The sequence below is a fragment of the Microcaecilia unicolor genome, chromosome 11, assembly GCF_901765095.1.
Source record: "Microcaecilia unicolor chromosome 11, aMicUni1.1, whole genome shotgun sequence".
NCBI lineage: Eukaryota > Metazoa > Chordata > Amphibia > Gymnophiona > Siphonopidae > Microcaecilia > Microcaecilia unicolor.
The window spans coordinates 68,744,475-68,771,266 of NC_044041.1; the positions used below are offsets into that span (position 1 = coordinate 68,744,475).

The 26,792-nt window shown below is 47.7% G+C and overlaps 1 protein-coding gene across 1 annotated transcript; it reads right to left on the reverse strand.

The window, feature by feature from the left end:
- Positions 1–586: 586 nt before the first annotated feature.
- FAM174C (family with sequence similarity 174 member C) lies at positions 587–26,737 on the reverse strand. The gene is made up of 3 exons (XM_030219296.1): positions 26,432–26,737; positions 22,454–22,570; positions 587–2,098 (listed from the first exon to the last, which is right to left on the reverse strand). The coding sequence occupies exons 1-3, from the start codon at positions 26,644–26,646 to the stop codon at positions 2,095–2,097; spliced, it is 336 nt and encodes a 111-aa protein (XP_030075156.1). The 5' UTR covers positions 26,647–26,737; the 3' UTR covers positions 587–2,094.
- Positions 26,738–26,792: the final 55 nt, after the last annotated feature.

Below are 26,792 nucleotides of genomic sequence, written 5' to 3' on the forward strand. Positions count from 1 at the left end.
ATTTTTAAAAACTTTAGTTATTGGAAAACTTATTCTTAAATACATTATGTATATTATTAAATAGAAGGATCAATTTCAAAGCAATTTAACCAGTTAAATTGCTTGTATAGGGCTATCTGCTGATATTCAATGGCACTAACCACTAAAGCCATAGGCAGTGATTTTGTGGGTGGGCCAGGGGCAGAGTCAGTACTTGTGTGGTTAAGGGCTAATATTCAGCTTTTATCCATCAAAGTGAAACCGGACAAAGACAGGACTGTAGTTTATGTGATCTGATTTGGCCAGTTGACTTAGGTGGTTAAATGCTGAATATTGGCACCAACTGGACAAAACAGACCACAAACTACAGTCCTATCTACTTAGGTGGATAAGTACTGAAAAGCGGCACTTAACCAGATAAGAGAGAGCCGGCCACACTGGTATCTTAATGTCCGTGTCCAGACAGGCCCTGGCACTGAATATCTGGGTGTAATGCCACAACAGCCAAAAAACAACAGCCACCACCTGAATAGTCAGCCCAGAGAACTTAATTATGGCACTTTACCCCCAAAACTTACTCAGAAATACACAACACAATTTTTTTTAAAACTGAATTTTTATTCAAAATAAAAGATCAATGTTTTCTTGGCTTGATTCATCCATCCAGAGAACCAATATTTACCATCAGAGTTCCACCTATAGATGCAACCATCACAACAACCAAAAATGGAAATAATAAATTCTGCCTATTAAGTACCCATTTTACATCTAACAGGCATTAGCATCATCATAAACCTTACCGTTGAGCTGCACTGCTAACCTACCAGCAGGTCAGGTACCAGCAACATGGTCTCATCATACATGAATCCCAATCATAACATCTGATCAATATAAATGGCATGTCCCCAAAGCCCTGTGGTCCATGATAAGATATCTAGCACAAGGATTAAGCAACTAGCAAAGTCAACAAGAATCAAAACTGCTGGGTTCCTTTCTACGGTACCAAAGAATGGCTAACAAAAATATAGGTGATGCCTTGGTGTCTAACTCCTCTTAGACACTGGTGCACATATGCAAGCTCCTTTTGAAAGATGATTACCAAAATTAAGTACTGAGGGAGGAAAGGGAAGGAGTGGTGGGAATTACCAGCTACATTTAATTTTCCAACCTCTTTCCTAGGAATGGTATTTTAATATCTGTCATGATATAGGAACAACAAAAAAAAAAAAAAAACTTCCACGGGCAATGTTATCCCCTCTTCAGACAGGACATGCCTTGCTTTACCCCTAGGAACAACAAATCATCATATTTTGGCTGTGCTTTTTTTTCAAGAAACTTTTTAGAAGATTTTTTATTTGCAAATGTATACGCACACACACACAAAAAATGCAAACTCAGTGATCTATTGGGGACTGTAAATACTGTTGCAGATACAACATATAAAATGTAATTCAACGCCTTTCTTCCCCTTTTGTTTGTGGGATTACTAAACCCACTCAAAGAACAGGACAGAAACTGGTACTTCCATTTCTAGCAGAAAGCAGCTAAGGCAATATTGTAAAAGAACTAAAATACCAAAACCAAAGATGGATAGCTTTAAAAAAAAAAAAAAAAAATCAAAATAGAACAAAAGTAAATGAAGCCCTGCCAGCAAGAACTACAACATATAGATTTGTGGCAATTATAATACATACTGGCATAGTAAATGAGAGCAGAGAAAGACCAAACTAGCCCATCCAGTCTGCCCAGTAAGGTGGTTAGGGTTTAACTGCTGCTCTGTGCAGGTTACTCCCCATGCTTTCTACTTAGGGCTGTTAACTGTCCCAAATGTCACTGGTCCACCTAACAATAGGAATGGAGACTTCTAAAATCCCTCTGTAGTATGAAAAAGTGCTAAAGCCCATCTGTGAGGAGAATGCTCTGTAGATAACCATATATCTCCTCATTCTCTCAACATCTCTCCGTAAGGAAAAGGTGTTGCTTCCTTTTAGTAAACAGTGTACAATTAGTAGTCTTTTTGCAGTCAGAAAAATGCACACACAAATAGTATTGAAGCTTTTCTCGGTAAAACTCCTCCTTCCTTGGTTAATTCAGCAAACAGATGCTGTCACCTCTTCACCTAAAAGAAAAAATGAACACCTAGTAAATTTCTGTTTAAAAAAAGCAGATAACTAATGACCAGAAGAGTATCTGAAATGGTAAGATATATTTAAACAAAAGGTGCTGGGTAATAAATGAAAGCTGCAGAGAAAATAAGGACAAATGTATTAATTTGATTTATAAAACATATTCCACTTAAACCTAAATTGTGATGCCCTCTTCCAAAATGGTTGTCCTTTTCTTACAAATGGTGAAGCACCTCCCTACAGAATCAAAAAGACCTGACAGGTGTAGAAAGTACTGAAGAAGTTTTTGTGTAAGACAGGAAAAGGGATCTAGAGCAGTCCCAAACCTGGTCCTTGAGGCACCCCAGCCAGTCAGGTTTTCAGGATATTCACAATGAATATTCATAAGTGAGATTTAAAGCATGTAAATGTATTATGAATATTCATTGTGGATACCCTGAAAATCTGACTGACTGGAGCGCCTCCAGGACCAGGTTTGGGAACCATTGATCTAGGGCTTTACACTCACACCAAACATCTTCCATTTAAAACCATATGATCTCCTGGAAGCAAGCAGAACCTGAAAGATACCTTTAGGTAAGTTCAAGGAGTCCACTTCTAAACTCTCAACATCCAAGCTGTGAGAACTAGAGACTGGAGGTATGAATACAAAATGGACCCCTCATTCTGCAAGTCAGAAAGCATTCCAGTCTCCACAGGCTAACTCCAGAAGTAGACGGAACAAGATTTTGGTGGGAGTGGTGGTGTTTGGGGGTCTGCGTATTGCATCTTCCTCTGATGTGCTCTTGACCAGTGAATCATTTAAATAGAGAAGTGTCGTTCTCCCCCCCCCCCCCCCCCGCCAAGTATGAATAGAGACTCTGCAACTACTGCTAGGCATTTGGTGAAAACCTTGGATGCTGACAAGTATTTCCCTACTCTGAATCTCAGATATTTCCTGCGACTGGGGGGTTATCTGTATGTGGGTACAGGCATCCTTTAATTCCAAGTAGCATAGCCAATCTCCTTTCTGAATCACTGGGGGGGGGGGGGGGGGGGGAATTAGGGTTCCAAGGAAAACCATCCTGAACTTTTGTTTGTCTAGATATTTGTTCAGAGCCCTCAGGTCTTAGAATAGGACAGACTCCACCCTTCTCTGTGATCAGGAAGTACTTGAAGTAACATCACTTCTCTTTTTCCCCTGGTGGAATAGGTTCAACCTCATTCACCTGTAAAAGGGAAGAGTGTTCCTTGAAAGCAATTCCTGATGCCTAGAGCTCAGTGGTCAATATAGAGATAAGCTTTCCAAATGAAATGTTTAACCTGTCCAGACTTTTTTGGAACCCATCATCCTGAGGATAACAAGGGGGCCACCTTTTCTAAAAAACAATTCAGTCTCCCTTCTACCAGGTGATTGTCTGGGACAGTCACAGAAACTGTGGCTATGCTCTGCAGAAACCAGTCAAAGGCTCACCCCTGCTTTGACTGGGGAGCCGGCTGGGAATTTAGGTCCCCCTGCTGCCTGGTTTGGAGGGGGGGGGGGGGGAAAGAGAACCTATGCCTGAGAATAGTAGATTTTTCATTGTCCTGTCAAAAAACCTCCAGGATTCCCACGTATATGAGATGGGCTGCCCAAGGACTTTGTCAACTTGGTCAGCTCTGGGAGGATGGGCGGCTCTTGCCCCTCTCACAGTTGGGCAAGGAATACAGAATTGAACGATGAGATGAATTAAATTGCTGATTTTGTTCAGCATTGGTCAAGGAATGATTTGCTACTGGAGCCCACAATCTTGGAACAAGTGATGGAAGGGGCGAGAATATTTCTCCAGTGCTTAAGCAGTTGCACTGGCTACCAGTGCAGCAAAGAATACAATTTTTGGTACTGATGATCGAATACCAGACATTGTATGTTGCTGCACCATATTATTTGAAACAAGTTTTGTCCATCTACCAGCCAAGACGGGCATTAAGATCAGAGACTGCATGCGATTGTCAACATAGTGTGTTTACATTATGCTGACACTAGTAAAAAAAAGGCCCGTTTCTGACACAAATGAAACGGGCACTAGCAAGGTTTTCCTTGGAGTGTGTATGTTTGAGAGTGACTGTGTGAGAGAGAGAGAGTGAATGTGCGAGTGTGTGTGTGTGACAGAGAGAGAGTGAGACTGGGTGCGAGTGTGTCTGTGTGAGAATGAGAGTGTGTGCGACTGGAGCAGCCTCGGATCCCCGTACACACAGATCACCCCACAGCTTTTGAGACGCACAGCACTCGTGCAATTACAAAGGCTGACCACTACACCCATGACTTTTATACTGTAAGAGAAGTCTGACATCACATGCTAATAGCAGCATAAAAGCGTGCAAGCATTGCACTGTAAAGGCCCTATTTCCACACACGGGTCATATGGTAGGTACCCCGGCCTCTACTCCCTGCAAAGACCGGAGCACTGACAGGCTGCAGTCGGGACCTCATTCCTTACCTGCGGTCACCGAAAGCTTCCCGCTCCCATGCAGGTAGCGCCAGTGAGGTCATAAAGAACTGCACAAGGACGCCAGCGACCCGCTGCGCACAGCCCACAATTCCCAGTATTCCTGCTGTACAAAGCCGTGACGTCGCTGAAACCCGCCTACCACCTTCCCTCGCTGCTGCCTGCGTGGCGTGGTGCTGGTAGCGTGTGGTTGGTCAGTGCTGTGTGTGACGTACACGGAAGCATGTTACGTCAGTTCAGGAGATGGATACAGCAGGAGCATGAATGCTTCAAAGCTTCACTTTCTTAGCTTCAGAACGTTGGAGGTGCTTTTTATGAAATAGGACAAGGGCTTCTGCATTTGTGTCGGCAGGAATTTCATTATGGAACGCTCTCCCTGGACAGTTTCGCCTTTGTGATAGTCTTCAGCAGTTTAAAAAATTGTTGAAGACTAAGCTTTATGTGGCTGCGGTTTTTTTTGACTATTTTGCTGATATTGTGGGGACTTTGTTGTAGTGTATTCTGCCATGTATATTATTGTCCTGTGCTATAATGTGTAATGGATTATGAACGTTTCATTGAAAACCACCTAATTTTAGGTGGTCTATAAATTTTTAAAATAAATAAAAAATATCACATCTGTATAATGCACTTTTGATACAAAAAGTCCCAATAGCTAAATACATTCCCAAGTGGGAGGTGGACCTCAGAATTACGTGCACTGCCTGTGAATGGGGAAAAAATGATTTAAGCACCTCTTTTAAGGTGACGATCGCAAGCAATCTCATTGAAAATGGGTACTACTACTACTACTACTACTATTTAGCATTTCTATAGCGCTACAAGGCATACGCAGCGCTGCACAAACATAGAAGAAAGACAGTCCCTGCTCAAAGAGCTTACAATCTAATAGACAAAAAATAAATAAAGTAAGCAAATCAAATCAATTAATGTGAACGGGAAGGAAGAGAGGAGGGTAGGTGGAGGCGAGTGGTTACAAGTGGTTACGAGTCAAAAGCAATGTTAAAGAGGTGGGCTTTCAGTCTAGATTTAAAGGTGGCCAAGGATGGGGCAAGCCTGTCAGCTCAGCTTGTCACGAGCTCTCTCTGGGTCACACAGAGGTAAGGATTTTTAGCTGACAGCTTTTTAGATTCAGGACTTTGGTTCATGGAAGGCTCAGACAGGTTCATTATTATTACTGGATTTTGAGAAAGCATTTATCCTAACAAAGTCCCTCACTAGAGATTCTTCAGGAAATTAAAATGTCACAGGATAAGAGGCAATACCTTATTTTGGGTTTGGAACTGGTTAAAAATATAGGAAATAGAGTAGGCCAGTTTTCTCAATGGAGAAAGGTGAATAGTGTTATTGAGATGGACATGGGGGAAGCCACTGCTTGTCTCTGGGATTGGTAACATGGAATGTTGCTACTAATTGGGTTTCTGCCAGGTACTTGTGACCTAGATTGGCCATTGTTGGAAACAGGATACTGAGCTAGATGAACCATTGGTCTGACCCAGTATGGCTGTTCTTATGTTCTTATTCTGTGCTGGTAAATGCGGGTGCTTGTACAGTACAAAATGATGTACCGGTGGTACCAAATATCCATAAAACTCTTACAAGTTTTTCACCATGGCAAAGGGTAGTGTTGCGTGTGGAGCTATAGAGGATATGATCCAGGGTGCATCCCTTTTGGACCAAGATCAAACTGGTGTCCTCGATAACCAACACTGACAACCCAAGGAAAGCAGATTTTTGCCTACTTCACTTTAAACCTGGGGGTGTTCACAGCTAGTAAACTTTCATTGGTAGCCTGCTGGAAGCAGGCCCTGGTTCCGCCTTTGCAACGAGTATGACAAAAAGTAGCCTACGTTTATCGTATGGCAAAACTTACCACTCTCAGGTACGGCTCCATATGAAACTTGGAAGAAAGGACTGGATGGTAGAGAATGACATAGGGACGGGGAGCTGCAGTACATCCACAGTAAAAGAAAAAAAAATCCAGCCTGTTTAGCATGGGTGCGGGAGCAAAACTTTTTACCACCCTGAAGGAAAGTGAATGATACATACCTGTAGCAGGTGTTCTCCGAGGACAGCAGGCTGATTGTTCTCACGACTGGGTGACGTCCGCGGCAGCCCCCACCAACCGGAAGAAGCTTCGCGGGCGGTCCGCACGCGGGGCACGCCCACCGCGCATGCGCGGCCGTCTTCCCGCTCGTGCGTGACCGTTCCCGCCAGTTGAATGACAAGCAAGAAACAACATGAAAACGCAACTCCAAAGGGGAGGAGGGAGGGTAGGTGAGAACAATCAGCCTGCTGTCCTCGGAGAACACCTGCTACAGGTATGTATCATTCACTTTCTCCGAGGACAAGCAGGCTGCTTGTTCTCACGACTGGGGTATCCCTAGCTCTCAGGCTCACTCAAAACAAGAACCCAGGTCAATTGAACCTCGCAACGGCGAGGGTATAACAAAAATTGACCTACGAAGAACAACTAACTGAGAGTGCAGCCTGACCAGAATAAATTCGGGTCCTGGAGGGTGGAGTTGGATTTACACCCCAAACAGATTCTGCAGCACCGACTGCCCGAACCGACTGTCGCGTCGGGTATCCTGCTGGAGGCAGTAATGTGATGTGAATGTGTGGACAGATGACCACGTCGCAGCCTTGCAGATCTCTTCAATAGTGGCTGACTTCAAGTGGGCCACTGACGCTGCCATGGCTCTAACACTATGAGCCGTGACATGACCCTCAAGAGCCAGCCCAGCCTGGGCGTAAGTGAAGGAAATGCAATCTGCTAGCCAATTGGAGATGGTGCGTTTCCCGACAGCGACCCCTAGCCTGTTAGGGTCGAAAGAAACAAACAATTGGGCGGACTGTCTGTGGGGCTGTGTCCGCTCCAAGTAGAAGGCCAATGCTCTCTTGCAGTCCAATGTGTGCAACTGACGTTCAGCAGGGCGGGTATGCGGCCTGGGAAAGAATGTTGGCAAGACGTTAAGATGGAACTCCGACACCACTTCGGCAGGAACTTTGGGTGGGTGCGGAGCACTACTCTGTTGTGATGAAATTTGGTATATGGAGCATGAGCTACCAGGGCTTGAAGCTCACTGACCCTACGAGCTGAAGTAACTGCCACCAAGAAAATGACCTTCCAGGTCAAGTACTTCAGATGGCAGGTATTCAGTGGCTCAAAAGGAGGTTTCATTAGCTGGGTGAGGACGATGTTGAGATCCCATGACACTGTAGGAGGCTTGATAGGGGGCTTTGACAAAAGCAAGCCTCTCATGAATCGAACGACTAAAGGCTCTCCAGAGATGGCTTTACCTGCCACACGATAATGGTAAGCACTAATCGCACTAAGGTGATTCCTTACTGAGTTGGTCTTGAGGCCAGAGTCTGACAAGTGCAGAAGGTATTCAAGCAGGTTCTGTGCAGGGCAAGAACGAGGTTCTAGGGCCTTGCTCTCACACCAAACGACAAACCTCCTCCACTTGAAAAAGTAACTCTTTTTAGTGGAATCCTTCCTAGAGGCAAGCAAGACACGGGAGACACCCTCAGACAGACCCAACGCAGTGAAGTCTACGCCCTCAACATCCAGGCCGTGAGAGCCAGGGACTGAAGGTTGGGGTGCAGCAACGCCCCGTCGTTCTGCGAGATGAGAGTCGGAAAACACTCCAATCTCCACGGTTCTTCTGAGGACAACTCCAGAAGAAGAGGGAACCAGATCTGACGGGGCCAAAAGGGCGCTATCAGAATCATGGTGCCGTGGTCTTGCTTGAGCTTCAGTAAGGTCCCCACCAAAGGTATGGGAGGATAAGCATACAGGAGGCCGGTCCCCCAATGGAGGAGAAAGGCATCCGACGCCAGTCTGCCGTGTGCCTGTAGTCTGGAACAGAACAGAGGCAGCTTGTGGTTGGTCTGAGCGGCGAAAAGGTCCACCGAGGGGGTGCCCCACTCTCGGAAGATCCTGCGTACCACTCTGGAATGAAGCGACCACTCGTGCGGTTGCATGACTCTGCTCAGTCTGTCGGCCAGACTGTTGTTTACACCTGCCAGGTATGTGGCTTGGAGGAGCATGCCGGACTGGCAAGCCCACCGCCACATGCCGACAGCTTCCTGACACAAGGGGCGAGATCCGGTGCCCCCCTGCTTGTTGGTGTAATACATTGCAACCTGATTGTCTGTCCGAATTTGAATAATTTGGTAGGACAGCCGGTCTCTGAAAGCCTTCAGTGTGTTCCAGATCGCTCGGAGCTCCAGGAGGTTGATCTGCAGATCCTTTTCCTGGAGGGACCACAGACCCTGGGTGTGAAGCCCATCGACATGAGCTCCCCACCCCAGGCGAGATGCATCTGTCGTCAGCACTTTCGTGGGCTGCGGAATTTGGAATGGACGTCCCAGGGTCAAATTGGTCCGGATGGTCCACCAGAGCAGTGAAGTGCGGCAACTGGTGGAGAGGCGGATGACATCTTCTAGATTCCCGGTGGCTTGAACCCACTGGGAAGCTAGGGTCCATTGAGCAGATCTCATGTGAAGACGAGCCATGGGAGTCACATGGACTGTGGAGGCCATATGACCCAGAAGTCTCAGCATCTGCCGAGCTGTGACCTGCTGAGACGCTCTGGTCTGCGAAGCCAGGGACAAGAGGTTGTTGGCCCTCGCTTCGGGAAGGAAGGCCTGAGCCGTCTGGGTATTCAGCAGAGCTCCTATGAATTCCAGAGACTGGGTTGGCTGGAGATGGGACTTTGGGTAATTTATCACAAACCCCAGCAGCTCCAGGAGTTGAGTAGTGCACTGCATGGACCGGAGGGCTCCTGCCTCCGAGGTGTTCTTGACCAGCCAATCGTCGAGATATGGGAACACGTGCACTCCCAGCTTGCGTAGATACGCCGCCACCACCACGAGGCACTTTGTAAACACTCGTGGGGCAGAGGCGAGCCCAAAGGGCAGCACACAATACTGAAAGTGCCGTGCGCCCAGGCGGAATCTGAGATACTGTCTGTGAGCTGGCAGTATCGGGATGTGAGTATATGCATCCTTTAAATCCAGGGAACATAGCCAATCGTTTTTCTGAATCATTGGCAGAAGGGTGCCCAAGGAAAGCATCCTGAACTTTTCTTTGACCAGGAATTTGTTCAGGCCTCTCAGGTCTAGGATGGGACGCATCCCCCCTGTTTTCTTTTCCACAAGGAAGTACCTGGAATAGAATCCCTGCCCTTCCTGCCCGGGTGGTACGGGCTCGACCGGATTGGCGCTGAGAAGGGTGGAGAGTTCCTCTGCAAGTACCTGCTTGTGATGGGAGCTGAAGGATTGAGCTCCCGGAGGACAATTTGGTGGCAGGGAGGCCAAATTCAGGGCGTATCCGCACCGCACTATTTGGAGAACCCACTGGTCGGAGGTTATAAGAGGCCATCTTTGGTGAAAAAATTTTAACCTCCCTCCGACCGGCAGATCGTCCGGTATGGACACTTTGAGGGCGGCTATGTTCCCGTGGATCCAGTCAAAAGCCCGTCCCCGGCTTTTGCTGTGGAGGCGCAGGGGGCTGCTTAGGCGCACGCTGTTGACGAGAACGAGCGCGCTGGGGCTGTCCCTGTGCCTGACGAGGCCTTCGGGCCGGCTGGGTGTACCTACGCCTTGCAAAGGAATAGGGCGCAGCCTGCCGGGCCCGGGAAAAACGTCCACCTGCTGAGGTGGATGCTGAAGGCGCCCGGTGGGAGAGCTTGTCGAGGGCGGTTTCCCGCTGATGCAGTTGGTCCACCAGCTGCTCGACCTTCTCACCAAAAATGTTATCCCCCCGGCAAGGGACATCGGCCAATCTCTGCTGGGTGCGGTTGTCCAGGTCAGAGGCACGCAGCCATGAGAGCCTGCGCATCACTATACCTTGGGCCGCAGCACGAGATGCCACGTCACAGGTGTCATAGATACCCCTGGACAGGAACTTTCTGCACGCCTTCAGCTGCCTGACCACCTCCTGATAAGGCCTGGACTGCTCCGGCGGGAGCTTATCGACCAGGTCCGCCAGCTGCTTCACATTGTTCCGCATGTGGATGCTCATATAGAGCTGGTATGACTGGATGCGGGTCACGAGCATAGAGGATTGGTAGGCCTTCCTCCCAAACGAGTCCAGAGTGCGAGACTCCCGCCCCGGGGGCGCCGAGGCGGTATCCCTCGAACTCCGTGCCCTCTTGAGAGCAGAATCCACGACCGCCGAGTCATGGGGCAATTGTGGCCACATTAACTCTGGGTCCGAGTGGATCCTGTACTGGGACTCTGCTTTCTTGGGGATGGTGGGATTAGATAATGGTCGCATCCAGTTCCGAAGCAGTGTCTCCTTGAGGACATTGTGCAGCGGCACTGTGGTGGACTCTCTAGGTGGTGATGGATAGTCGAGGACCTCGAGCATCTCAGCCCTCGGCTCATCCACGGAGACCACGGGAAAGGGAATGCAAATAGACATATCCCGCACAAAGGAGGCAAAAGAGAGACTCTCAGGAGGCGAGAGCTTCCTCTCAGGTGAAGGCGTGGGGTCCGAGGGAAGACCCGCAGACTCTTCTGAGGAGAAATATCTGGGGTCCTCCTCTTCCCCCCACGAGGCCTCTTCCTTGGTATCGGACATAAGCTCATGTAGCTGAGTCCTGAACCGGGCCCGGCTCGACATCGAGGCGCCGAGGCCTCGATGTCGTCGAGCGGTGGACTCCCGCGCCGGCGGGGACGAAGCTCCCTCCATCGACGTCGACTCCACCTGCGTGGCGGTCGAAACCGGCGCCGCAAGCGGCGGCGTCGTCGACAGCCTCGGCACCGGGCTAGAGCTCGCCAGCGCCACAGTCATCGGCGCAGAGGGCGCAAGCACCCCCGGCGCCGGCACAGCCTGGCGCATCAGCCCTTCCAGGATCCCCGGAAGGATGGCTCGGAGGCACTCGTCCAGGCCCGCTGTCGGGAAAGACGTGGGGGCCGGTAGAGGCATCAGTGCCGGAAGCTGCTCAGGTCCAGGAGACTGCACCGAAGTGCTGGGACCCTGACGTGGCGGTACCTCCACCACCGAGGGGGACCTCTCCTCTCGACGCGGACGCTTCGGCGTCGACTCGTCTCCGGTACCGAGAGCCGGATGCGTTGAGGGCGACCGGTGACGGTGCTTCTTTGCCTTCTTACGGTGCCCGTCACCAGTGCCGGGTGGTATGGAGGAGGAGGAGGTCGATCCCCCTCGGTCCCGAGGAACCGGGTCAGACAGGGTTCGGTCCCGAGGGCCACGGGCTGAAGGAGTGACCCGGGCCGACTGCCCACGCGGTCTCTCACCTCTACCCTCACCAGAGGACTGGCGGGCCGACGGGACCTGTTCTCCTGGGGTCGATGCCATCGGTGCCGATTTTTCGGGCATCGATACCAGTACCGAAGGACCGGGCGTCGATACCGATGCCGTCGAAGTCGACGGGCCGGCGCAAGTTCCAAAAAGGTGGTCCCGCAGAACTTGCCTCACAACCTGAGTCCGTTTCCGGAGACCGAGACACAGAGAACACGACTTGATATTGTGCTCCGGCCCGAGGCACTGGAGGCACCAAGCGTGGGTGTCGGTCTGCGAGATCGGCCGGCCGCACCGACCACACTTCTTAAATCCACTCGGGACCTTCGAGGACATCGACGGAAAAATCGCGTCGGCGAAGTTAAAGTCGTCGATGGTGGCGGAAATCACACCTCGAAAAAATAAATCGATCGCGCGGCCACAAGGCCGCAACGCGACGCCCTCGCTAGAAACGAGGGAAAAAGGAGCGCGTGCTCTTTTTTTTTTTTTTTTGAAGAAACGAAAAAACTGGAGCAGGCGGTAACCGAACAAACAAAAGTTAAACAAAATCGCGTAAACGCGACGGTCTTTCCGGGGCTGCGAAGGGAGAGCAGCGACGGCACGACTCTCCTCAGGCGCGGAAAAGAAAACACTGGCGGGAACGGTCACGCACGAGCGGGAAGACGGCCACGCATGCGCGGTGGGCGTGCCCCGCGTACGGACCGCCCGCGAAGCTTCTTCCGGTTGGTGGGGGCTGCCGCAGACGTCACCCAGTCGTGAGAACAAGCAGCCTGCTTGTCCTCGGAGAATGGTAAAAAGCTTTGCTCCCATGGTAAAGAGAAAAACAAGTTGCAGTTACTGCTCCCGTGGGTCCGGCATTTCCATGCCTGCCTTCCTCCCTTCCACCCACAGGCTTGCTCCAGGACCATCTCTCTGCCGGGTCCTGCCTTCCGATGCAACTTAATGTTTAGCGAAAACAGGAAGTTGCATCAGAAGGTGGGTTCCAGCAGGCCCAGTGGAGATCATTGTTGGCTCAGCTGGCTGCTGCATAAGAGAGCTACTGTGGTGGAAAGGGGAGAGGAAAACAAAAGTGCTGGACCCACCGGGGGGGGGGGGGGGGGGGGGCTGCTTGACCCGCAGAGAAGGGTCACTGGAAATGCAGGAGGGGGGCTGCTGGACCCACAGAAATGAGGGAGGAGGCTGTGATGAAGAGACAGGAGAAAGGCGCTGGACTATTGGGGGGAGGGAGGGCTCACTGAAGGGAAGGGAGAGAAAGGCGCTGGGCCGATGGGGTGGCTGTGAACACGGAGAGCGGCACTGGACCTGTGGTAGGGGGGGCTGCTTGAGGGAAGGGACAGAGGTGCTGGACCCTTGCCCGGCTGCTGGACGGAAGGGAGAGAGGTACTGAGCCTGTGGGGGGGGGGGGGGGGGGGGGATGAAAATGGAGAGAAAGGGACACAGAGGGGCAATGCCAGACATGGGACAGGGGTATATGGATACAGAGGGAAGACGCCAGACATGGGAGAGAATAGGAACGCAGAACAAAGATGCTGCACTTGTGTGTGTGTGTGGGGGGGGGGGGGGGGGGAGGGGGCACAGGGACACACAGGAGAGGCGCTGGACATAGGTTGTGGAGGGGATAGGGACAGAGTGATGGTGATAAAAACAGGGAGATGGACACAGAGAATATGTTAGACAGGAAAGTATATGGGACACAGAGAAGAGAAATGCAGAACATGGGGAAAGACAGGTACACAGAGATGGATGATGGATGGTGAGCATGGAGAAAGAAGAAATGTCAAATGGGCAGGAGATCTTGATGAGCGAGTTGAGAAGACAGAGGGGAAACAGAAACCAGAGCCTCGGACCAACATGATTTGAAAAGTAAAATGAACAGACAATAAAAGGTAGAAAAAAAATTATTTTCTATTTTGTGATTAGAATATGTCAGATTTGAAATGTGTATCCCACCAGAGCTGGTGTTAGACGTGGCTAGGGCCCTGGGCAGAAATCTGGGAGAGGACACCAAAGCCCACTACCAGGCCATACCTTCTTCAGCTTCCAGCAGGATTAGGGCTCTCTCTGGCCAGGGGGGCAGTTTTCCTAGTTGCACCTACCTAACACCATCTCTGACATGTGTGATCTTTATATGTTGCATAGTATAGGAGGAAATGCATATCTTTCTATTTCTGTGGTGTGGCTTCTTGTGATTTTAGGTTATTATATGCTTATCATCTTTAGTCAGCTATTATGTATTTGACATTTCTGCCCTGTGTATGTGTGTGACAGAGGAATTCTATTAGCATGAATTTTCAATGTAGCATTCCGTAGTTATTTAGCTTGTTCAGTCTTCCTGATAGTGGAGGGGATATTTGTTTGGGAGATCGGAATTTTGTTGATCCTTGTTCTGTATTGTTTGTGATTTATAAAATGGCAGTTGTACAGAATATTGTTTCTTTTTGTATTTTAACAAAATGATATATAAAATCAGAACTGTTCAAAGCTTGTGTGGATGGGATCCAATAGAATTCATGGGGACGAGGCCAAACTTTGTCCCCGCATCATTCTCTAATGGACGATCATATTTAAATATCTAAAGGACTATGTATCACATGGGAATCCTGAACTCTTTCCGCCTCTAACTGAGGGGGACCTGCTTACATTGGCACTCTTGTATTTTTTTTTTTTTTTTGGGGGGGGGGGGGGGGAGGGATTCATTTTGATGTTTTGTTCTACATGTACTAAACTTAATGTTGTATGCTGTGGAGTTATTTTCTTGAAATTCAATAAACATAACAAAAAAAAGAAAATCTCCTGGATTATTTATTAGGCTTTTTTTCCTGCAAACATAGGACGGCAGATTACAGATTTGGATTGACGAGCTAGGAGCAGGCCAGGATAGTGATTTGATGGCTTTGGAATGTTTCTTGATAAGGTCTGCCACCAAAATGATCCCTCCTAGCACAGAACATCTGCCAGCTTCTCCCAAACCACTGGTTCTAGGTCTGAGCAAAGAAGCTGGGTGAGCTTGCGCAATCCAATACCCATGGCAAAGACTCTGGACACTGTATTGAAAGCATCACAGATTGCCCAGACCATGTACTTTCTGCACTTTCACTCTTTGGCTACTAGCTGATGCATTTCCTCAGCCTTCTCCTGAGAGAGTTTCTGCGATCTCTGCTATGCTATGCACAATGTTCTGCAAGTGCATGCTCATTAAGAGCTAGTAAAGAGCTATACAGGAAATGAGCCTAGCATTCTGAAGAATTTCTTCACAGATTATTCCAAAGGTCTGAGCCACCCCTCCCCAGAGGAACAAGTCTTTGGAGCTTCTGGCTCGAGAGTGGATTCAACCAGCACAGAATGGTGAGGAAGAGGTGTAGTTTCTAGAATCGCAGAGCCTTCTATATAAATTCCAGAAGGTATTAGATTATGCAGGTTTGCCCAGACTTGACCTTCTTATTGACCTGAAGCAGTGGGAGACATCCCCTCTCTGCAAAGCATCTGCACCAGCCTAAGAATTCTATGCACGGGCACTGTCACAGCTTTCGGGGTGGGGTCAAACTAAAGGATATCCAAAGTCTCAGCCCTGAGTCCATTCTCAGTCTCTAAATCAAATGAAATGGACTTTACCATTGCAAACAAAGTCAAAAAAGGAGAGCTCCTCAGGAAGCAGCTTTTTCCTTTCGTGTGGAGGGGAAGAGTCCGATGGAGGACCAAAGGACCCCTCCTCAGAAACCCAGGAGTCAGAATAAGACTCATAAAAGTACTCCTCTGGATTCGGCTCTCTGACTGCCTCACACAACCGACACTATGGGCAGGCCTGGGGCAGGGGGCATTGGGAGTTCCTGGTATCTCAAAGGAGGCTCTCTACCCCCCCCCTCCCCAAAGGGCTGGAGATTGATACAGGTTCATGCAGATCAGCTCCAATGCCCCTTGAGATCTCAGCATCAATGTGCTCGCTTTAGGCAATATGTGGGCTTTCAGAATAGGCTGAAGCACCAGCACTGATGCCCTCCAACTACGCAAATAGGTACTCCATCTGCTCCTTGAGAGCTGCCATCAGTGAAGGCTGGGACTCAGATGGATTGGTTACATCCTTCAAAGTCATCAGGGGAGTATCAGCGACCTAGTCTTGGCTCGATCAAGGCTATTGCACCCCATTCAGTTCCCAGGAGGGTGAGCTGTCCTCACATTGAGGGCATCAAGGGCACCGATATCCTCAAAATACCCCCTCAACACCAAACTTGGAGGGGAAGCAAACCTAATGCTTCTTGGCCTCTGCCTGACACATGGCATCAAAGTCCCTCGGTATCAATGAGGATGTATGATGTCGTTGAATCCTTTTTCACCCTAGGGAGGGGATCAGAGGATGCCAGAGTCCAGCGGCTGCTATTAACAAAGAAGGCAGAGGCCCTCTAGATGTTCATCTCCAGTGTCCAATGCAGCTCCCGAAGCCATAGAAACCAATGATCTCAATGCCAAAGTTGATGGACCGGACTTCTTGGCACTAAAAATTCATTTGTGCTGTATATCTTGACTCCTATCACCTCTTCTGAGTATCTGTGGAGTTTTACAAGGGGGGGGGGGGGGGGGGGGAGATTATGACTGTGCCCCAAGCACTACAGACATCAGTTGTGGGTGTCCATGAGGAACATGGAAAATTTAGTTCTTACCTCATAATTTTCTTTCCATTAGTCCCAACAGATCAATCCAGAGACTTGTGGTTATGTCCCTCTACCAGCAGATGGAGATATAGAGAACTTCAGAGGTTTGCTATATGTGGTCATATGCAGCTAGCTTCTCCTCAGTACAGTCGATACCAAAGCAATGGAAGAATCAGAAATCCAAACAAGCCAAACACTCTCCTGCCTTCGTGAACAGAATTTGGTACCTCAATCGCTCAAGCAGGAGTCAGAAGTATACCACTGGAGTTGGACACTGAAATCTCCTCATTTTCATGTTTTTCTTTTGTTTTGTTTGTTTCAAGTACTAGGAACCAAACAGTAAACCGGAAGAAAAATCGTATTATAAAGGGCGGGCCTCTAGACTGATCTGTTAGGACTAATGGAAAGAAAATTATCAGGTAAAAGCTAAATTTTTCCTTCCATAGTGTCCTACAGATCAATCCAGAGACTTCTGGGATGTACCAAAGCAATCCTCAAGAAGGGTGAGACAGAACCACCCCAGAAGATCTGCCAAGTAGGTCAGATCAGATTCCAGGGCCAGTAGAAATCCAATGAGCTCCTCTGCCGAGGAGACCTTTTGCACCCATGAGAGGCATGCCTGGGCTGCATAAGATCCTGAAGGCTTAACGCTGCCACCTCAAAAGAAAGTTTGAGTGATGACTCTCATTGGAGTGGAGGAGTGGCCTAGTGGTTAGGGTAGTGGACTTTGGTCCTGGGGAACTGAGGAACTGAGTTTGATTCCCACTTCAGGCACAGGCAGCTCCTTATGACTCTGGGCAAAGTCACTTAACCCTCCATTGCCCCATGTAAGCCGCATTGAGCCTGCCATGAGTGGGAAAGTGCGGGGGACAAATGTAACAAAAATAAAAAAATAAAATTTACCGTTCTGAGGATCCTTAAAAGCCGTACCGCCCTCAACCGGTACCGTGGGAAGTCTTAGGGATTCCAAGTCTGATGTTGGCAGAGAGTAGAGGTGCACCATTGCCCACGCCTCCTTCAGAGCCGTGTCTGGCGTATCCCACTGCACCGAGATGAGGACCTTCATAGCCTCATGAATGTGAAACAATTTTGCGGGGCTTTTGGTCCCAGACATGATAGAAGGGGTGGGTGTTGGCCTGGCCGCGGAATCAGGCAAAGAGATATTCAAAATCTCGAGTGCCCGGGAAGTTCATACTTCTGAAATCAGTGTGCCACCGTGGGGTCCTGGAGGGGAGTCCCCAGAAAGGAGAGCATTGTCCGCGTCCGACACAAGGGAGACATTAACCAAATCCAAGGCCTCAATCCGGAGTCGCTTGGCCAAGACTGGCTTTTGCAAAGAAAGAGATCCCGGGGTGGGAAATGGGAGGTATCCTCACACTGAAGACCCCCTGCCCGTTTCAACACGAAGGTTTTGTGCATTAGAAGCGCAAACTCTGGTAAGAAAGGAGCACCATCGCCACCAGGAGCCTCCTCGGGTTCCCCCTGCAAACAAGGGTCTGACAGAACAAAAGTCTGCTCAGTCTGGGCCTTTCTCGCTGCTATGTGCTGAGCCGAATGCAGCAGGGCTGAAAAAATGGTGCCTGATGATCCTGCCAAAACGGGAATAAGCTCCTCTGCGTTGTCTCCTGAAGCTGGGTATGTCTAGCGCGCGTTGCCGAACAAGCTTCACACCCTCCAGATGCTGCTCTCCGGCTCCCACACCAGGAGCAGCATTTTGCAGCTTCCGATGGTGCCGACATAATGAATGCTGAAAGGTGAACGCTGCCGACCCCCTCCTTGCAACGCTCCCAGCGCTGCACACCGCTCCTCCGTTTTTTTTTTTAACTCCCCAGCAAGTACTTACCTGAACAGAGCCTGTTGTAGTAGTACCCTCCCCCCCCCCCCCCCCCCCCCCAAAGATGCAGGAGAGAAATAGCTAGGGCCAGACAAACCAAGGCTTATACACCTGGAAGCAAGGAGTCGTCGTCAGGGAAGGGAATTGGAACCACTAGGTATACCCCAAATATCCCAAGGCCTGGGACCTCAACCTCGATTCAGGCTCAACAGGGACCCGGGGGACAGGCTAGGAGCCGCATCAATCCACTGACCCTCCATCTGCTAGCTAGAGAGAATACTGAGGAGAAGCTAGCTGCACATGACTACATATAACAAACCTCTGAAGTTCTCTCTATCTCCATCTGCTGGTAGAGAGACAAAGTCCATAAGTCTCTGGACTGATCTGTGGGACGCTATGGAAGGTCTTGTTTAACCTGAAGTGGAGGAGTAGCCTAGTGCAGTGGACTTTGATCCTGGGGAATTGAGTTCGATCCCACTGCAGCTCCTTGTGACTCTGGGCAAGTCACTTAACCCTCCATTGCCCCTGGTACAAAAATAAGTACTTGAATATATGTAAACCGCTTTGAATGTAGTTGCAAAAACCTCAGAAAGGCGGTATATCAAGTCACAATTTCCTTCCCCCCCCCCCCTTTAAAACCACTGGGAGTTTTCTGAGACATAATCAAGAAAAACAGGCACAGAAATGGAACAGCTCAGTGGTAAAAAAAAAAAAAAAAAAGAAAGCCTCCAACTGGGTGCCCGGGGCCCAAGGAGATCTAGTGGGCAAAGGAAAAATGAAAACTTTAAAGTGTTAAAAAAAACCTGACTAGAGAAAACAGAATGGAGACTGTAGAACACTGGCCCCACGCAAGGAACTTACAATTTGCAAATGAAGAGAATACTGTGCACCACGATGGAAATGGTCACAGATGCAGGGTGTGTGGGGTGGGGGTGAAGAAGAAACTTGACCACACTGATCAGTGGAAGAAAAAACAGACTGAACCGCTCCCACACGACGATGGTGGAAGGAAGGCACACGCAAGAGATATGGGCCACTTTGAAACTTCCCACTGTACCTGAATGTAACTCACCTTGAGCTACTACTAAAAAAGGTGTGAGCAAAATCCAAATAAATTATAAAAGAATACTGGGGAGTGCTTGTCATGTCAGGCTCCATCAAGATGCCATCCAACAGTAAGAATATTGCCATCTTGCTTGCCCTTGAAGACAAAAGGTCAGCTTTTTTTTTTTTTTTTAGTGAATCGACACTCAGACAGTAAGCAGAGCCTTTTGGTTTTTTTTTTGTTTGCTGAAAGCCACCCTGTGCAGCAATTAGTACAGAACTAGTTGTGACTGGCAGGATCTAAATGATTTAGTTTATGAATTAATATGTATGCCTTTTCATTTCTTAAAAACTGCTTTATGGAACAAGAAATAGAACATTATAATACAACCTGCTCAGGGGTTAAGTCCATAGACACCAACATTTCAAAATGACTGGGGGTCCCAAACAAATCACCCCTTTCTGGACTTGTTGAAGGAGCTTACTCAATATTGCAGATGCTCAGCACCCATTGGCAACCACAGAGTTGACTCCTATGGTTAGGTTCTAATACTTTTACCCAGTGCTTTTTTTGTGCCGGTATGCAACGGTACGGCACCTTTTTTTGCCCCCCCCTTCCGGCGACCCCTCCCTCCCAGCGAGTCCTGCAGTTCCTCTGTCCCGCATCCGCAATCTTTCTCGGACCCCACTGCCCCTCCCCATCCTGTCTTATCCCAGCTCTTTCTGCCCCTTTCATTCACCCACCTTGCAGCACAATATCCCTCCCGTTCTACTTTGCATGCTCTGCGCTAATAAACAAGCATGGCAGAAGCGCGGGACCTTGGCTCTCTGCCTGCCGCTACTGCTTCTTGTGCGAGGTTAACTTCCGGGTCGGCACAGGAAGCAGTAGCGGCAGGCAGAGAGCCATGGTCCCGCGCTTCTGCCATAGGTTATTTGTTCGCGCGCTGAGCTGCAAGTTTCTTTGCTGGAACTGGAAGAATTGTGCTCCTCTCTCCCCGGACACGATGGATGTCACTATCTCGGAGCTCCTGCAGCTCTGGAAAGCCCCTTGGTGACTTGGGTGAGTCTGCTGGCAGGATGCTGCTTTTTTTTTTTCTTTTTTAATAGGAGGTTGCATTTACTCATTAGACGTCGACGAGGAGCGTGTGAGTCCTTATCTAACTTCTTCTCTCCTGACCTTCCCTCTCACCTCCTGTCCTCTCCCTGCTGCCCACTCTTCCACTGATCTCCTCTCCTGACCAACTTCTGATCTCTCTCCCCTCACCTCCTGAATCCTCTGGTTCCAGGTGCTGGTCCACATCACCCAGGATGTGAAGGAGTGTTCAAGCCTTCCTCTATGGAGCTGTCACTGCTGTCAGACACTTGCAGGCAACCAGCTGCTTCTGCAGATGATGCAACATTGGTCTACTTGATAGAGGTTGCAGGTCCTCTGCAGCTGCTCCCAGCACAGCACTCTATTCAGGCCTATGGGCACTGCCTTGGTATGGGACACACTGGCTCTCGCTCCTATGTGATCTAGATGAGACATTTTGGCATCTGGTGCCATTCTCACACCTGACATGTTTGCAGTCATGCCACCCTGGCTGATGCACGCTCCGTTGCCAGATGCTGCTGGTACTGAGGGTGGTGCGTTCTGGATTGTGCCATCCTTGGTGCTAGCTGAAGCTCAAAGGGGCCCATTGCATGGGCAGCATAGAGATCAGGGCGTCCATGGAGCCCTACATTTCCACCAACTTCTTCTCTCCTGATCTTCCACCTCCTGACCTCTCCCTGCTGCAGTGCCCACTCTTCCTCTGATCTCACTTCCTGACCAACTTCTGATCTCTCTCTCTCCCCTCTCACCTCCTCATCTAACTTCTTCCCTGCTGACTTTCCCCTCTCACCTCCTTCGCTCTGTTCCCTTTCACCTCCTGATCTTCTCTCCCACCTCACAAAGAAGTATTGGTTCCATAGGTTAGAGTACTAATTTGTTCTACACATTAAAGGGCAGACTTTTAAATGCCCAGCTGGATATATGTGGTGGTAATAATCTCATCTTTGCTAAATGTTTGACATATCCATGTACTTGCTCCCATGATATAACTGAATTCTATTATTCTGTCTTACTATATTTTCAAATGTAACTAAGCCACATTGAACCTGAGTTTGCTTGAGATAATGTGTGACACAAAAATGTACAAAAAATATATCATTTATCCTCCACCACCTTTTAAGACACTGCCTATCCAGATGGCACAATAAAAGCAAGTTTGGTCCAGTGAAAACTAACTCAAAATAAGGCAGGGGAGAGAGCAGAATCGCTGGACATCATGGGAGGGGAGGGCAGGGGAGAGAGGAGAATCACTGTACTGGGAGGGGAGGGCAGGGGAGAGAGAAGTGCTGGACATGGATGGAGGAGTGGAAAGAAAAAAGAAGATGCACATGGATGGAGATGAGGGAAAGGGAAGAGAGGAGAAAATAGGCAAAAGCTGGATCCATGTTATATTCCTCCAGTCAATTCCATGGAGGAGGACACAGCTTTTACTTATGGATGTATGGCAAGAAATTAAGAAGAAAGGAGGAAAGTAAAGAAATAAATGGAAAGGAAGCTCTGGAAACGGAGTTAAGGGAACAGATAGAGAGCAGCAGAATCAGAGACTAGGACCAATATGCATAGAAAAACAAAGTCATTAGACAACAAAGGTAAAAAAAATTATTTTAATTTTAGTGTTTGAAATATGTCCAATTTGAGAATTTACATCTGCTGTCTTATTTTTCACTGGGTATACTGGAGCTGTAACAGCTTACAGAAATTATTTCTCATGAAAGAAATCACGTTATTTTTTTCTCCTATACTAGTATAATATTTTCAATGATGTCTGTTTATATGTGCCATAGCTGGTATAAGGGGCATGGCTAATGTGGGTGTGGCTATCATAGGGGTGGAGCCATATGTGGTGACCCTGCCCATAATGAGTACCGGCACTTTTCTACAAAAAAAAGCACTGCTTTTACCCCATCTGAGCTGCAGCCTCCAGTACACTTTCCAACAACTATCACAAGATATCTGCAGGCGAAACAGGATCCAGAGAGCAGCCTACCTTCTTAGATTTCGGGCTTCAAACACTGCCTCTTCTTCACTGTCGTCTGATCTCATCTCCCTGTTGTCATCAGAATCCGAAAGTAGACCATATTTTTTCTTCTGAGGTCTCTTAAACCTGAAATTAATGTAAACCCAGTATATGAAAAGAAAAGCACTACTGGTAGTAACACTAGGAAAGAGCAACTGCAGAACGTTCCACCTTCAACAGCTTAACAAATCCTGTTAATTTCTTCTGTACAAGGAAATCTCCTACGATAGATGGCTGGGTAAAATGTGGCTCTATTCTATACCTCCTACAATCAGGTTCACACAGGATCTGGTTTCTACTTATAAGCTGCCTGCATCCTCTGCTGCTTCGAATGCAGGGCTCCAATTTGACCCGGATCTTCTGAACCTTGGCCAAATCTTGTGGCTGCCTTGGTCACCTGCTCTGTCCAGGACCTTGTGGCTCCAACTGTGTCGCCATCTTGCTTAGGAGTTTCAATATTAACAAAAAAAAAAATCCTGAAAAAGAATCCTGAAATTTGATCCAGAGGCCTCCTCCCAATCCATATTGTGAAGAAAAATAAATCCCCAAGGTGGAGACTGGAGATGTGGCCAGAGCAACCCAAGGTAGCAGCCAATCTGGGGCTGCGCTGGGCAAGTTGGAGCCCTGAGTCTGAGGAGCAGAAGATATGGGGCAGTGCATACATTTTCTAGCTTTGGGTTTTCTACTATTGCATTTTTTTTTAAGTTAACATTCAAATCCATGCTCTAATGTGCCCACTTGCTCATATAATACCTTTCCTAAAAACTTACTTTCTCTTAATTTGTTACCTTTCCAAATTACCACCGTCAACTGCTGAGCAAGATGTAAACAGGAACAACAAACATAGTTTGAAATGTCTATAGGGTCATTCCATGCCAAGTGGTCTAAACCTTCCCACCATTATGTCTCCAATTTTGTTCAAATTTTATCTGTTGCGCGAGTCAGGGGTTAAACAAAGTTTCCCAAAATTTGAGGTCTCTAACTACAATAGTTGCAGATCTAGACCCCCTTTTCTGAAAGGTTGTCAGTCCATGAGTGCGCGACATTTACCAAAATGCCATTTTGGGGGTCTAATAAAATCCAAACACATTTATAAGAATGGCTAAAAAATTCAAATCCTGTACAGTTTTTGATGTTAATTCTGATGAAATACATTTTAACATTATGGATGCAAAATCCAGTCAAACAAGTTGACTCAAAGTGTGCATCAAAGTTGGTCGCGACTCATCGGAACATATTTGGACCAATATTCAGACCGCAACAACTTCCATGCAAAGATACGGACTTGAAATTTTGAACAAGCATTATGCTTGTGCTGGACATAATACTGCCAGATTTGCAACTAACCAGCATCTATAACCGCCCTGCAGGATCTCTTCAAAGTAGGCACTGTCAGTGCAAATGGTAAAATGTACCAAAGTTCAAAGCCAATTACTAAAAAAGAGTCTGCCTGACTCAGCTTGTGAACAGTATCATCTGAAAGAGAAAATTGTGCTCTACAACACTGATATGATTTTGTTTTGCAATGCCACCATTAAGTAGCCATTTACTCAGGTCAAAGTATGTTATATTTAGTACGCTTGATGCGCTAATTTTTCTTCATTTCTAGGAAATTGAGTCTTAATAGTCGCTTAAAATTATTGATATAATTATTTATTAATTCGTATTTTATTCGTTGATTGTCCAATCGTTTATTGTGCGCTGTTATGGTGGATTGGAAACGTTTGTGAAACGTCAGTTGAACAGAAAGATGCTTTCATAAGCTTTATGCATCCTCATGGTCCCACTACTTCATTTTATTGGCCGGTAAGACGCGATACTTGCTGAATCCCAGAACAACTTATCGTTGCTGTTATTCCAGCTCCATCAGTGACATCATTTGGTCGGCAATATAGTTTCCCTGAAACCGTTCTCTTGCAGATCAATGATGCTTTCAGAATGATGAAGTAACTGAAGAAGGCAGGCTTGGGAACCTGCAGTGAAGTAACTGAAGAAGGCAGGCTTGGGAACCTGCAGTAAAAAAAAAAAACACACAATCATGCTTGGGATCCTACAGTAAAGAAACCCACAATCAGGCTTGGGATCCTGCAGTAAAGATACCCACCCGTGGCTGTTACTGCATGGCTATTGGGCTTGGCCCCTATGGCGATGGGGATGCTGGTTTCAATGTGATAACCAGTAATGGCTCAGCCATCATGGACCAATGCAATACATTGCGCACACAAAATATAACATACTCTGACCTGAGTAAATGGCTACTTAATGGTGGCATTGCAAAACAAAATCATATCAGTGTTGTAGAGCACAATTTTCTCTTTCAGATGATACTGTTCACAAGCTGATTCAGGCAGACTCTTTTTTAATAATTGACTTTGAACTTTGGTACATTTTACTATTTGCGCTGACAGTGCCAACTTTGAAGAGATCCTGCAGGGTGGTTATAGATGCTGGTTAGTTGCAAATCTGGCAGTATTATGTCCAGCACAAGCATAATGCTTGCTCAAAATTTCAAGTCCGTATCTTTATTTATTACATTTGTACCCCGCGCTTTCCCACTCATGGCAGGCTCAATGCGGCTTACATGGGGCAATGGAAGGTTAAGTGCCTTACTCAGAGTCACAAGGAGCTGCCTGAGCCTGAAGTGGGAATCGAACTCAGTTCCTCAGTTCCCCAGGACCAAAGTCCACCACCCTAACCACTAGGCCACTCCTGCCTTGACTTTGTTTGCATGGAAGTTGCTGCGGTCTGAATATTGGTCCAAATATGTTCCGATGAGTCGCCACCAATTTTGATGCACTTTGAGTCAGTACCTCTCCACTCTTCTCTCCCTACACTCCTCCCCAGGAACTCCGTTCATTGGGTAAATCTCTCTTATCTATACTCTTCTCCACTGCCAATTCCTGACTCCATTCCTTTTATCTTGTTGCATCATATGCCTGCAATAGATTTCCTGAGCCAGTGTGTCAAGCTCCATCTCTGGCCGTCTTCAAATCTAGGCTAAAAGCCCACCTTGTTGATGCTCCTTTTAACTCCTAACCCTTATTCACTTGTTCAGTACCCATGTCTGTTTTATCATTCCCAATTTAGTAATTCCCTTATTTGTCCTCATTAGATTATAAGCTCTTTTGAGCAGGTATTGTCACTTTGTGTTCAAGTACGTCTAGTAGAACTACAGAAATGATAAACAGTAGAAGTAGTTCAGCTTGGAGAAACGACAGCTGAGGGGAGATGATAGAGGTCTATAAAATAATGAGTGGAGTGGTACAGGTAGAGAAATCGCTTGTTTACTCTTTCTAAAAATACTATGAGGCAGGCAGTGAAGCCACAAAGTAGTAAATTTAAAACAAATCGGGGAAAATATTTCTTTACTCAACATGTGATTAAACTCTGGAATTCCTTGCCAGAGAACATAGTAAACACAATTAACTTAGCAGGGTTTTAAATAGGTTTAGATAGCTTCCTAAAAGAAAAGTCCATAAGCCATTATTAGGATGGACTTGGGGAAAATCCACTAGTTATTTCTAGGATAAGCAGCAGAAGATATATTGTACTATTTTTATCTTGCCAGGTACTTGTAACACAGATTGGCTACTGTTGGACAGGATGCTGGGCTTAATTGACCTTCGGTCTGTCAGTGGCAACACTTATGTTTTTATATATGTTTGAATGTTTCAGTCCTTTTAAAATATTTGACGTTCCTTTACAGTCCGCTAGTCGGACTAGGCAGTATATCACACTGACTTATGTTGAAAAGTCAGATCCTCCTGTTATATATTGAGTGGATCCGGCTTTTATCTATTTCCCTAGGATACCTCTCTACTTACAGTCCCATAAGACTTTCTAAAACCAATTAAAACACATTAGAATCACAATTTCAATATAACATTTTCACCAATATAAGTGCCTGAGATCTGCAGCACTTTCGGCTCACATCCACAGTTGCCTCACCTCAGCGCGCGGACGACGAAGTAAAGAAGCGCAAGCAAGCAGATTCCGCTCAGCACGTAGAGGGCTCGCACTAACGGGGCCGAATTATCAAGGGACTGCCCAGGAGGCATTGACGAGCTACTAGTGTTACGCGGCCCAGGAAGGGTAACGCTAGCCATTATCGAGGCCCAGAAGGCAGCACTCAGTACAAGTAGCTGGCACCTACCCACCGCCATTTTCCACACCTCTGCACACGGACACGCACACTCATACCGTGCATCAGGGAAGGATGGCAGGCACAACAAGACAGGATTCAGGAAGAAGACAGAGCCTGACACTTACGTCACTTCCGCCATCTTCCCCGCTTCAAGCAAGGTCCCTC

What these genes read in the sequence shown, in the direction of transcription:
- FAM174C (XM_030219296.1), bottom strand. Translation starts at nt 26,646, where the DNA reads ATGGCGGTGGGTAGGTGCCAGCTACTTGTACTGAGTGCTGCCTTCTGG. An exon ending in TTCGTCGTCCGCGCGCTGAG is followed by an intron (nt 22,571 to 26,431) that starts GTGAGGCAACTG and finishes CATTAATTTCAG; the next exon opens with GTTTAAGAGACCTCAGAAGA.